The sequence below is a fragment of the Silurus aristotelis genome (genome assembly GCF_946808225.1).
Source record: "Silurus aristotelis genome assembly, chromosome: 2".
NCBI classification, from domain to species: domain Eukaryota; kingdom Metazoa; phylum Chordata; class Actinopteri; order Siluriformes; family Siluridae; genus Silurus; species Silurus aristotelis.
In genome coordinates, this window is record NC_139575.1 from 35,976,955 (window position 1) to 35,990,149 (window position 13,195).

General features: G+C 38.2%; 1 protein-coding gene across 2 annotated transcripts; it reads left to right on the forward strand.

Moving 5' to 3' along the window:
* Positions 1–5,024: 5,024 nt before the first annotated feature.
* On the forward strand, positions 5,025–13,147 carry LOC310716418 (ly6/PLAUR domain-containing protein 6-like). 2 transcript variants are annotated; one of them, XM_083523677.1, is made up of 5 exons: positions 5,025–5,159; positions 10,084–10,257; positions 11,636–11,734; positions 11,889–12,013; positions 12,388–13,147. In XM_083523677.1, the coding sequence occupies exons 2-5, from the start codon at positions 10,140–10,142 to the stop codon at positions 12,571–12,573; spliced, it is 528 nt and encodes a 175-aa protein (XP_083379803.1). In that variant the 5' UTR covers positions 5,025–5,159; positions 10,084–10,139; the 3' UTR covers positions 12,574–13,147. The 2 variants fall into 2 exon arrangements, with proteins under 2 accessions (XP_083379803.1, XP_083379802.1); XM_083523676.1 differs by having other exon boundaries at positions 5,149–5,660; positions 12,388–13,141.
* The last annotated feature ends 48 nt before the right edge of the window (positions 13,148–13,195 follow it).

A 13,195-nucleotide genomic window follows, 5' to 3' on the forward strand; every position in this document is an offset into this window, starting at 1 on the left:
CAGAAGTGTTTTCTCTCTCTTATTGCTTTTTAATATGATTTGACTACCAAAGCAATGGAAGCATAAAACTTTCTCTGTGGAAATAAATCCTCTTATAACACATTGTCCCTTGGTGCTTGTAAAGTTCTACTGGTTCATAATAGTTGTATTTTGGCTCATCAGAATGAAACGGAGGGACATATGTATTCAGGAAGGTGAAGAATATTTTCAAACGTTTGTGTATGATGGTGCTTTTGTGTTACATTGTGCACTTCACAGGCTGATTTTGTTTTTGTATTTATTTTCCCAGGCAGACGGCCTTAATGATGCTTCACCTCTCTGACGGTTATGAATGTGACTGTGAGCCCCGAGTCCTCTTCATCATCATCATCAGTGGCTCTTCACACACTAAACAATACGCCTTTAAAGTGCTACCACTCAAATTCTGATAATGTTGTGCACGCGTTACTTTTTTTAAAAAGTAACTTTGTTACCGTTACCGTATGGTGCGTTACCCGTTACTTTTTTAAATTAATGAATTTCGGCTGAAGTGTAGCCTACAGCCTAACCTGTTTACAGCAGCGTCACATTGTAGGATTGGTGGTTTACCCACTGTATACACGAAGAAGATGCGCTGTGGGCGTGTCTCCGTTTATTCAGGTCTGTGCGGCAGTAATGGCGAGTCGAGGCGAGAGCAAGACGAGTTTCTCAAAGTGGAAATATGCTCATTATTTCACTTTAGTTGAGTATAAAGACAAAAACTTTTAAGTCAAATGTAAGCTGTGTCTTTCTGGTCCGAAGCTCGTATCTACTCCGATAAACAGCAACTCCAATCTGTTGAAGCTCCTCCAGGACCTCCATGCCTGAGGAGCTAGAAGCTAGAAGCTAACCCGGTGTTCTGTTCTACATTGTTGATAGTTTTCATACTTCAGCTGTGAAAGAAAATCCACTTTAGTTTTTGATTGTGAATATATTATTCAGCGTGTTTTATTATTTATTTCAGAAATCCTTGTGATATATTCAGTTTGTGTTGGTCTGACTTTAATAAAAGCCTTTAAAAATTACTCTGTGTTTGTCAGTTTTGTGTTTGTAAACCATAACGCATAAAAGAGCATTAATGAGAACATTAAAGAAGGTTCTTTAAAAAATTAACTAAAAAGTCACTTTTAACAGTAACGCATTACTTTTTGGTGTAAGTAATCAACAAAGTAACGGAGTTACTTTTTAAATGAAGTAACTAGTAACTGTAACTAGTTACTATTTTTTAGTAACGAGCACAACAATGGTTGTGCAAATGTTTTTGATGAGTCTTGACAACTCCATTTAGATTTAGATCTGGATGCTGCTGCGGAGTTGGAAGTTTTGTGGAAACTAATAAATGCGTGACCTATCCAGCTTTTCAAACTCTGCAAGATAAAACTCAAACAGCAAAACACAATGTCCTGTGTTCTATCCTGTGCCTGTTTACATGGAGCCTCACAGTTTTCAGCCTTGACTAAGATTTCTTATTTCTGTCAGATTTGAATGGTGTCCTGATTGTTTGTTTATTATTTATCTAGTTGCTCAACCATGAACCCAGGCACTGAAACAGTTTCCTCTCAGGACATATACTAGTTTGAGGAAGTGGCATAAGTAATTTTAATGTACACATGCTACATTAGCACAATGTCTGAAAAAGTGGGGAGGGATAGCTCAATTGTTAAGGTGCTGGGATACTTATCGGAAGGTTGGGGAATGAAACCCCGGTATCGCCAAACTGCCACTCTTAGGTCCCTGAGCAAGGCACTTAACTCTCTGTGCTCCACTGGCACCGTATCATGGCTGACCCTGCGCTCTAATCCCAGTTTCCGTGCAAGCTGGGATATGTGAAGAAGAAATTTCACTTTGCTCTAATGTATATGTGACAAAGTCTATTCCATTCTATTCTAATTGATATCCGCATACTGTGTGCTATTCAGACTTGCTGATGTGAAAAGTCTGGGATAAGCTCCTCAGATGTACCTGGGGAGGAGGGAGGGGTCCGTGCATCAATTTCAGTATAAATTTGTGTAACAACAGGCTACTTCTGTGTTAGTCTGAAATAAAACAGTAGCCTGTGTGACTCATTTTAATTATTTCACTCCATGGATTAGTGTTTTTAATCCGGGTCATGGCACCACCTATAAACGTTATCTTGTATTTCTAATAATACTATTATGCTGTTCTAATTTCTATCCTCAGGTAACAATTTATACAAGCATGTTTATGTATTCACGTTTCTTTGTGAGTGAGATTCTACTGGAGCTCCGTCAGTATCAGATTTAGTATTGTTTAACTTTGCAGTGTGTTGTACACCTACTTAGTGTATACCTGCCAGTCAATCTGCAGTCTCTCTACTTGGAATTTCTTAGAAATGCTATATAGATCAGTATGCTGAAAACGTCTGATCTCTAAAAGGTCCTGGGTTTGTCAGTCTTTAATCCTGTGTTAATACTCGTAATATTCTGCAGCAACCAGACACTGCAGTCACATTCCTTAGTGCTGATTTATCAAAGCTTGCTCTAAATGTTATATGATATATAAAATCCACTTCAACAGATTTAAGTACCTGAGAGTAATCCTTTAAAGCAGGATTCATATAATGCTGTCATGGAGAACCGGTTCCCTGTACAGGCCCATAAAAAGTATTGAGGCATTCGAATGTGTACAGTTAACCTTTAATTTTCATTTATTCTGCAAGGTATAGTGTAAATGAATTTGAAACAAATTTTACATGTACAGTATATTCAAGTGTGAAACATGCATCTTAAGGGTATAAACGTTCGGTAGGTAAAGTAATAATGATGTTAGGATCCTAATAGTTATGAATTATATTTATAAAAAATATAATTTTGTTAATATAACCTCTGAAGCAATGCTGCAGCACTCCTGCATCTGTTTTTTAAGCAGCTTCTGCACCTGACTCACAGCACGAGGACTCTTAATGATGGACCCTTGTGAGGTCAGTTCCGAGGGAAACCCGTCTTGGAAAACCGCTGTATGACCCTGACCACTGTACTGTACCTCAGTTTCAGGGTGTTACTGAGCTTTTTATAGCTTTGGCATCTTTGTGGAGATCAACAGTTCTAATTCTTAAATCCTCAGAGACTCTTTAACATAAGGTGCCATGTTGAACATCCAGTGGTCAGTATGAAAGATTTGAACTCATAGCACCACATTTTAACTGCTCTAATACAAGATGTACACATTTGTATGGTCCTTTCAAGCAGACGAAAACATGAACGTGATGAAAAGGACATGTGGCTTTGCATGGTTAAGTGACTTTCAGCTGTTATTACTGAGGGTGTACTCACTTTTGATGCCAGTTATTTAGACAATAATGGCGGTATGTTGAGTTATTTTTTAGAGAACCGTTAATCTGTACTTTTATATCTATAGTATTGTCTCTTTAAAGATATACTAAAGTGGTTGCTGAAATGTTAGTGGTGCACTCACGTTTGTGAGAGTGTGTGTGTGTGTGTGTGTGTGTGTGTGTGTGTGTGTGTGTGTGTGTGTGTGTGTGTGTGTGTGTGTATCAAATACAAGCATCACAAAGAGGGACTGTGCAGCCACAGGTGTGTTTGTGTACGTTTTAATGAAGATGAAAGCAGGCTGTTCTCGGAAAGCTAAGATTGGATCAGATCCCTGCTATGATTTGAAACTATTTAGGGAAAGATATATGGGTTGACAACAGAGAAATATTCACTCAATAGCCCTATTCAAATCCAAAAACCTCTGAAGGTCAAAATGCAGCCAACTAAGACGAATGCAGATCAAAACCGAAATTTAGGAGGCGTGTTCTGCTTCGAAAACACTTTTTAGACTTAATTTGTGCTTCGCTTTAACCATTGAGGGAGATTTATTTGCCCTTTGGAAATACAGGAATGCATTGTTTTATACAGGCCTCTATACATGATGTAGAAGATCTGTGTGGTCTGAGTGAATGCATACTATTGTAACTAATCTGATTTCAAAGCTTTTTTGCTCAGAAATCTGACTAATTAGTAATTTTACTGTTTTAAAGTTATAACTATCTATAACTATTTTTTGCTAGGTTATATGTATTTGAAATTCTAATAAAACTATAGCCAGGTTTCTATAACAAGTTGTGTGTGTTAAAGTGTTTTCTTTGTGATTGATTACAGGATCCCCTAACAAAAGATCTGCAATTAAAGATTTGTACTAAATTCTGGGCTAAAATTTAAATCATGTCAGGTTTCTCCTTATTTCAGATTTATGAATGTTCATATCGCAACTAACGAATAATAGTTGTTTTGGGACTTTGTATCAAATTACTTTACAATTTTGCATTTTTGTAGTTTTAAAATGCTTTAGGAAGTCTACATGATGACACAAAAATGCAGCCTCTGATTGGTGCCTACTCAGAAGTTTGTCCAGACTTGTTAAGATTATAACAGAAAATTGATCCTTATGGAAGAAATGTTGGTTAATTTAAAGCTAATAATCTGAAAGATCACAGGGATTATATATGTGAATATTCGATTGTTTACTTAATCAACTGAGTAATGGTGAAAGTTGGATGGAAGGAATTGATGAAAAGTTTTGTGAAGACAAAAAAATACAGTAGTTTATTTTGATACATGGTGTGGCTGCTGTTTTTTCTAGTTTGTTTTGATACACTTAAAGATAAGGTTTAAGTATTTTATTTTACTTTAAAATACATCTTTTCCCAGCCCTGTACAGCAGTGATGTATCGAAGATTCACTTCTTACAGTCGGCTCTTTTTATTTAATAGACATTTTCACATTTTTTTTTATAAATGTAGTGTCATGCTCTCCTGTTTATTAAAAATGGTCATAAGATTGTGCGTAATACATTCATACATCACCAACATGTATGATAAATGTAAAGGTGGCAATGAATTTTTCGCAAGCCGAAAGAGTTGACTCTTGTGCATGAGCCGAGTTAAATAAACCGACTCACTCAAACGAGTCAGTAATTCCAGCCCTAGTTCCCTTGTGGCCTCAGGCCACGCCCATATATTGATTAACTAATCAGAAGACATCTCGTGCCTTTTACCGAGTCTGTCTTCATACCTGTACATGAAGAGGAAGAGCGAGTCTGCAGTCTGAAACATGGACAAGAAAAACAAAATAGAGGTTTAGAGATTTTATGTCTTTTCGTAATGATATCACATTTCGGCAGAGGAGGGAAGTAATGGAGTACAAATACTTCATTACTGTACTTAAGTAGATTTTTCTGGTATCAGTACTTTACTCCACTATTTATTTTTCAGACTTTTTACTTTTACTCATTACATTTTTACACAAATATCTGTACTTTTTACTTCTTACATTTTCAAAACCGGCTCGTTACTTTAGTTTTAATCCACTGATTTGGTGAAATTAATTTTATTTTCACTTTGCGCCGATTTCAGCCGAACAACCGATTTCCTGTTACTGCGCGTCTTTTTCAATCCGCTGGTGTATAAAGTCCTGACCCTCACTCACCACAGATGTAGACTAGTTTATGGAGATAAGAATCAGCAGGCAGAAGGCAGTGAGAAGTTTGGGGTTAATGTGGATGAGACAGAGGGAGTCAGTGATGAGAACATGACTGAGAACAGACACATTCCTGATCATCATCATCTTTTCTCTGCTTGTGTTCTATATGTGGATCTTCAGCCTGGATACATTCATTAGGTAACAACATTTTAATTCGTTTTGCATTAATATATATAAATGTATGTATGTATATATATGTATATCTGGCTGTCAAAATTAAAATTATTGTAAACGGCACTAAATGTTATTAACACTATCAATTCAGCGCGCATTTCTGTTTCACCATTTTTATAGAAAATGTAAATACATAAATAAATAACTAAATAAAAAAAAAACGCAATTAAAACCTTCGGTAAAAAATACGTTTATCCACGACGTCCTTTCTTAGATATAAAATAAATAAATAAACTCCAGATAAAAATATTTTTAATCAGTAAACTTTTGTTTAATTTCTGCGCCAAGTCTCAAATCAAACACCAAATCCGCCATGTTTTACACAATTAACCCTCTAGGTGGCGTTTTGTGGGTTTTTCCCTCATAATGGCGACACAAACTTAAATACTGTCTTTATTGATCGTACAGATTAAAACAATACATCATTTAAATCTGTAAAATGTCTATAATTTTATATATAAAAGCTTCCTGACTTGACTTGAAGAGGTGCAGTTTCTCCGGTATCACCTCATTAACTGTCCGTGTGGAAACATAGCAAAGGCTCTTAATGATGTCCACACGTCTCTGCACTGATATAGCCTTTATATTTAATCACTGTACATATGCTTACATACATATCACATGCTGTAAATATGATACATGTTTAACACCTCCAAGCTGCCAGTTTTGGGCACCTGAGCAAGCACTTAACTCACTACTGCTCTTTTAGTAAATTAGATCATTAAGAGTCGCTCGGGATAAACACTTCCAACAGGAAGTGGCTATATCTCGCTATCTTTGTCTCTCTATTTTTTTTCTATCTATTTGTCTCTGTGTCTCTTTTAGTAAATGTCTCTGTCTCACTGTATATGTCTCTCTCTTGCTGTCTCTCTTTTTGTTTCTCACTCTTTGTAAAGCTGTGTCTTTGTCTCTTTGTCTTTGTCTCTCTTTCCTGCTTATTTACATGTCTAACAAAGTTTTGAGTTTTGAAAGTAATGCCATTAGCGATCTATGATGAAAGACTTTCCTGGTTCGATTCTTACCTCTAGTTTCATATTTAACATTATAAGAAGTTTTTAAAAACAGAACAATAAAAGGTCATTAAAATTGGTTGCAGGTAAATCATGGTATATCAGTGGTGCAGGTGTTGGAGATGTGGTTCTTGTACCTGAGTCACTTCTCATAGACTTCGAGTAACTGAAAGAATGAACAGGAAGGAGACGTTCTGACCCTCTACCATCATGATCTATGAGAAAACAGTGGTCTCTTAACTATAGAAAAACCAAGAGTCCAATAAGCAAAGCCTTATTTGTCACCCCTCTGGTAGTGTAGTGGTTAGTAATGCAGCCTCTGCTATCTGACTCACCTGGTTCAATTCCTACCCCTCAGCTTTCCTTTAAATTCTTTAAAAAGTTTTATAAAAGAACTAAAAAAGGTACTAAAAATCAGGTTCTTGCAGGAGATCCTGTGGCTCAATTGGAAGAGCTTTGCCTCTGGGTTGAGAGGTTGCTGGTTCAAACCCCAGCCAGGACTCAAAGTTAAACATGGGGAAGGTTCCATTGACCATCATAAGGAAGGTGTCAGAAACAGTTGTGTGGGAGGTCAGTTGTGGACGGTTTCGGCGTGCGTATCCTGAACCAGGGGGGCAATATTCAGGCGTCTGCCCCCCTGGCATCTGAGAAGCTGAAAACAGGGGGTTATGAAGCAAAAACATCCAAAAAAGTATGAACTTCAGGCTCCTGGCAAAAAATTATTTATTTAATAACCTTTTTCTCCTCCCCCTAAAACATTTATTTATTTTCTGAGGCTATAACCCAGCAGGTCTTCACAGCCTTTGCTCACAATCACCCACTCCATTGCTCACCATACACTAATTTCCACACAACTTACCCAGTGTGGGGACAAGCCAGATTTGAACCAGCAACCTCTGAGCTCAGAGGCAAGGCTTTTACCACAAAGCCATCAAGTCCCACAACTCACCTTCTTTTTTTGGGGGGTTTATCCTTCGTTTCATGCTTCAAAGCAAGAAATTCAGACCAGAAAGAAACATAGAAAGCAGGATTCGAACCCTGAACCCCACCAACAGCAAAACACCAGTCTTAACCCACTGAACCATCAGGAAGGACAGGCTGTGCCAATTTTTAGAGCAGGTCTATCTTTTCTTTCAAACCATCAACACAAGAATATAATGCTAAAGACAGACTTAGGAAGCAAAACCATATCGTGACTAGCAGGATTTGAACCCTGATTCATGCCATTAGCACCAGCATTAACCCACTGAACCATCAGGAAGGACAAGCTGGGAAGCTGTTTAGAGCAGGTCTATCTTTCTTTTTAACCCGTCAAAACAAGAACATGAAGATGTAGGAATCAGGAATTTAACCTACCTCATGACTAGCAGACAGAAAGCCAGGTTTGAACCCTGACCACCAACATTAGCTAAGTACCAGCCTTAACCCACTAAACCATCAGGAAAAAACAGGATGGGAAGCTTGATTAGAGCAGGTCTATCTTTCTTTTCAAACCATCAACACAAGAATTTAACGCTAAAGAAAGATGTAGGAAGCGAATACAGATGTAAGTAGCACAAGTTGAACCCACATTGCAAATAGCAGGAAAATAGCAGGATTTGAACCCTGATCCCACCACCAGCAAGATACCAACCTTAACCCATTAAACCATCGGTGAGGACAGGCTAGGAAACTTGTTTAGAGCAGGTCTATCTTTCTTTTCAACCCATTAAAAACAAAAATATATCGCTAAAGGAAAATGTGGGAAGTGAATCCTGATCGTGACTGGCAGGCAGAAAGCAGGATTCGAACCCTGAACCCCACCAAAAGCACAACACCTGATTTAACCCACTGGGCCATCAGAGAAGACAGGCCAGAAAGTTTGTTTAGAGCAGGTCTATCTACCTTTAAACCATCAACACATGAATATAACGCTAAAGAAAGATTTAGGAAGCAGGAACATAACTGACATTGCAACTAGCAGGATTCAAACCCTGATCCTTACCATCAGCGAGGCACCAGCCTTAATCCGATGAACCATGGAAGAGATCAGACTGGGATGCATGTTTAGATGAGGCACAAGCCTTAAACCACTGAGCGACCACTGCTGAAAAGCATGTGTGCTTTTTGGAGGGTTCATACTTTGTTTCATGCCAGCGCAGTAAGAAAGAAGGCATGTAGGACCGGCTTTGAAACCTTATCACCAGCGTGGACTATATTAAGGACCATGTTCAGGCACAAGCCTTAACCCACTGAGCTACTACAGAAGTGCTTTTTTTTTGGTGGGGTTATCTTTAATTAAAGACCAGGAAATCAAGAAATTAATCCAACACAGAAAGGACAGAATTGAAATGTTTTCAGAGTGGACAAGGTCCAGAAGTTTATTTACCAACAAGGCAACCACCAGCTCGACCAGGAATCAAACTCTCAAACTCATCCTCGTGGGGACCCTGACATTAACCCACTAGGCTATCACATCCATTCATCCATCCATCCATCCATCTATCTATCTATCTATCTATCTATCTATCTATCTATCTATCTATCTATCTATCTATCTATCTATCCATCCATCCATCCATCCATCCATCCATCCATCCATCCATCCATCCATCCATCCATCCATCTATCTATCTATCTATCTATCTATCTATCTAATATGATGTGAGGTCCAGTTAACAGCTAAAACAGGTAGAAGTAATAACTACTTTTTACTTAAGTACATGTCTGAGCCAAAACTTCTTTACTTTCACTTGAGTAAAAAAGTATAATCAGTACTTCACCTTTTACCCGAGTATTTTAAAACATGAGGATCTGTACTTCTACTTAAGTAAAGGATGTGTGTACTTTTGCCACCTCTGGTAGTTTGTGGAAGAACTACATATGGCTGGAAAAGTCAGGTGTCCAGATACATTTTGTCCATATAGTGTACCTTTATACAGTATGTGGTAGATGGAGATTAGGTTGGGAAAAGCTCCGTACATAATGAAGAAACCATTGATGATATTTAAAGAGAAGGCTGAGGATTTAGTCTTCTGGGTTTCCTGCTTAGAAAGTTTCACACTGAGTGAAAGCAGAAGCATTAGAGATTTCCCTTTCACAGAGTCCTTCTGCTAATACACACACACACACACACACACACACACACACACACTTACACTTTAGGTAGTTCATTCACTAATCTGTCTCCTCCATGTCCACACACACCCCTTATAATGGACAGACAGATTGCATGTAGACTGAAGTGAAGCTCCATCTCATTCCCCTGAAAGACCACCAGCAGACGAATGATTCTTGACGTTTTTATTCACTTATCTTTACAGCGTGGATCCGTCATTGAAACATTTCTACTGCAGTATAACAATGGAACCCTGATTGACTAAAAGTTCCTCTCTCAGGTTCTGATCAGACGTCTCATGAAGGCAATGCCGAGTAAACCTGCAATCATCCGATTATGGAAGTCTGCCTCAAACTGACCGGGATTCTTCTAGGAACAATTCTTTCTGATTGGCCGAAAACCGTCCTGTCCCGGGATTTTACTCTGGCGGACATCGTTCAGCTCCATCCATCAGGTGCAAAAATTGTCCTGTGAGAATGTTTTATTGCATAAAAACTCATTGTATAATACTGTAGTTTGATTATGTTTCTGGAGAGGTGAAGGAACACAAAAGGAATCTTGAATGTCACTAATGAAGGCGGGTGAACGGCATCAGATCAACCAATGAATCAACTGGTTCTCTAAACCAGGTGAATCTCGTTAACCTTCAATTGGCCACAGAGCAAAACACAGAATTACAATTTCTGAAAATGGACAATCAATCAGGAAATGGAAAAAAAACCTCTAGTACAGTAAAAGTGTGAATCCTGACTGGTCTCGTGCAATCAATAACCCACATACAGTCATTTGTACATTTGTTCGATTCATTAAATAATTTATTTTTTGTTGTATTGCGCTTTTAACAATGTACATTGTCTCAAAGTAGCTTTACACAGATAATGTGGTGATAAAAAATAAATATGTTCTTTATGAGTAAGTTTGTCCCTGATGAACAAGCCGGTGGCGACTGTGGCAAGGAAAAACCCCCCGAAATGGCATAAGGAAGAAACCTTGAGAGGAACCAGACTCAAGAGGAAACCCGTCCTCATCTGGGTTGCACCGAATATCCATTTATTCCAGTTAAACGATGTTGTGGGGTTCAGTGATGGTGATCAGAAGCAAACTGTATTCCTGAGTCAATGTAGCAGACTTGATATTAACTACAATCCAAATCCAAATCCTCAGAGTTCTTGTTCTTACTTTGGAATTTCATGGAACCACCCAAGACGTTGATAAGAAACCGTCCCCCGCTGCACAGTGTGTCCTTCAATCGAATAGGACACTATCCAGAGACAGACCTGGACAAAGTGGGAGGATCCAAGGAGGAAAGAGGGGCAGGAACAGTGGTCACTGGAACGTCAGGAGCATGTTTAACTCGACCGAGAGAAAATGTACAAGGCTGATTTATTTTCTGCGTGACTATAAATTTCAATGATCGTAATCCAAATTGTTCAGCTTCATCCTGACTAAACATTTTCGACGATCTTGTTTGTAAACATTGACAAAAAGGACTTGTGGTTCTGAGGGCAGAGATGTTCATCAGCACAAATATTCACTTTTGAGAGATGAACGAATGATTTTGAGAAAAGTTTAGTTGAAATAAATAGTTTTGAGAAACGCAGTTGTTTTGCAAATTTTAAGAATGATTCTTAATAGAGTTTAAGTTTAATCTCAAGTTTAATCTTATGAAAAATAAATATATTAAAGATCTATTCGGATCTATACGCTGGTTTAAGGAATATTCAGTATTATAACTATATTTAAAGATTGTAAACTTTTCATGTGCAGGAATGTTGTTTTATTGATAAAACACATTGACTCGGCTATTAAAACGAGACGATCTGTATTTCTAGCAACTCCACACCCTGGAGGGTTTAAGTGCTTCATCTGTGAGGATGCTGAAGATAATTACTCCTGCAACCGCTGGGCTCCTGACCAATACTGCCCTAAAGGTACACGCACTCGCATATCACATCAAAATATCTGAGGAACTGATTGTTTTTCTCGTTCACAGAACAACAAAATAAAAACTATTTAAGGGTAAAATCATGAAATGAATTACTATTAAATGATCACATTAAATGATGTGTTTATGATCCTGTAAAGACGCCAGATTCTGCTACACTCGTCACCAGATGAACGCTGAAAGCGAAAGTGTCTCCGTCACAAAGCGTTGTGCGTCTCAGGAGGAGTGTGCGTCCACAGGCTGCATCCAGGGCGAAGCCCACATGGTATTAATTCTTATTGTTTAACATTTTAATTATGAAGCTATGAAGGATAAATCCAGATTAAGAGCTCATCATATTACAGTTTTAACCTGAAATTGATCAGACGCCATTGAGAACAATGGATTTGCCATAAATTCGACTCTTGAAATAAAAAAATTGTAGTTTATACGATTTCTCTCTCTCAGAATCAGATTCACGTTTATTGGCCAAGTGTGTTGACGCACACAAGGAATTTGGTTTTAGCTGTTAGTGACTCTTAAAGTACAAACATAAATAAAACTATACAATCAACTTGGACTATACAAGTATTAAACTTACTGTAAAGCTAAAACCTGAATTGTGTGCATTTCTGAACTTTTTTTAAACTTCCCATTAAGGTCTGCACTTCCTGTTGTGAAGGAAACATTTGTAACCTGCCAGTGCCATGGAACGAGACGGCGGCCATCTTCTCTACCACCTCCCCATTAAACCGAGGGATCAGAGAGTCTCCAGAGAAAATAATTTCTCTCAGCATCTTCATCTTCATGCTTAATAACTTCAGTTATTGTTGCGCTCATCATTAATATGGTTCCAATTTGTACAATTTTTTAGTAAATGTGTAGCCCTAATAATATACACTATATGGGCCAAAGTGTTGGGACACCTGACTTGTGGTCATATGTGGTTCTTTCCCAAATTGTTAGCACAAAGTTGGAGGCACACAATTGTATATTGTATTGGGATGCACTAGTATTTAATTATCCCTTCACTTGAACTCGAAAACCCAAACCGGCTCCAGCAATACACCTCTGCACAAAGCCAGCTCCATAAAGACATCGTTTACATGGGTTGGAAGTGTGTGGAAGAGCTTCACTGGCCTGCTATAGAGCTCTGACCTCAACCCTGTTGAACACCTTTGGGATGAATGTGAACGCTTCCCAGACCTCCTCACCTTCTCCCCTACATCAGTTGGTAATCTCCACAAGCACACTCCAAAATCTAGTGGAACTTTTTCCCAGTGTGGAGGTTATCATAGCAGCAATATGGGACTAAATGTGGAATGGACTGCTCAAAAAGCACATATTAATCTTATGTTCAGGTGCCCACAAACCTTAGTTTATATGGTGTAGGTCAAATTTCTGAAATATGTCACACTATTTCTTCTAATCATGCTCCTGAGATAAGATTTCAGCCTTGTCTTATGCT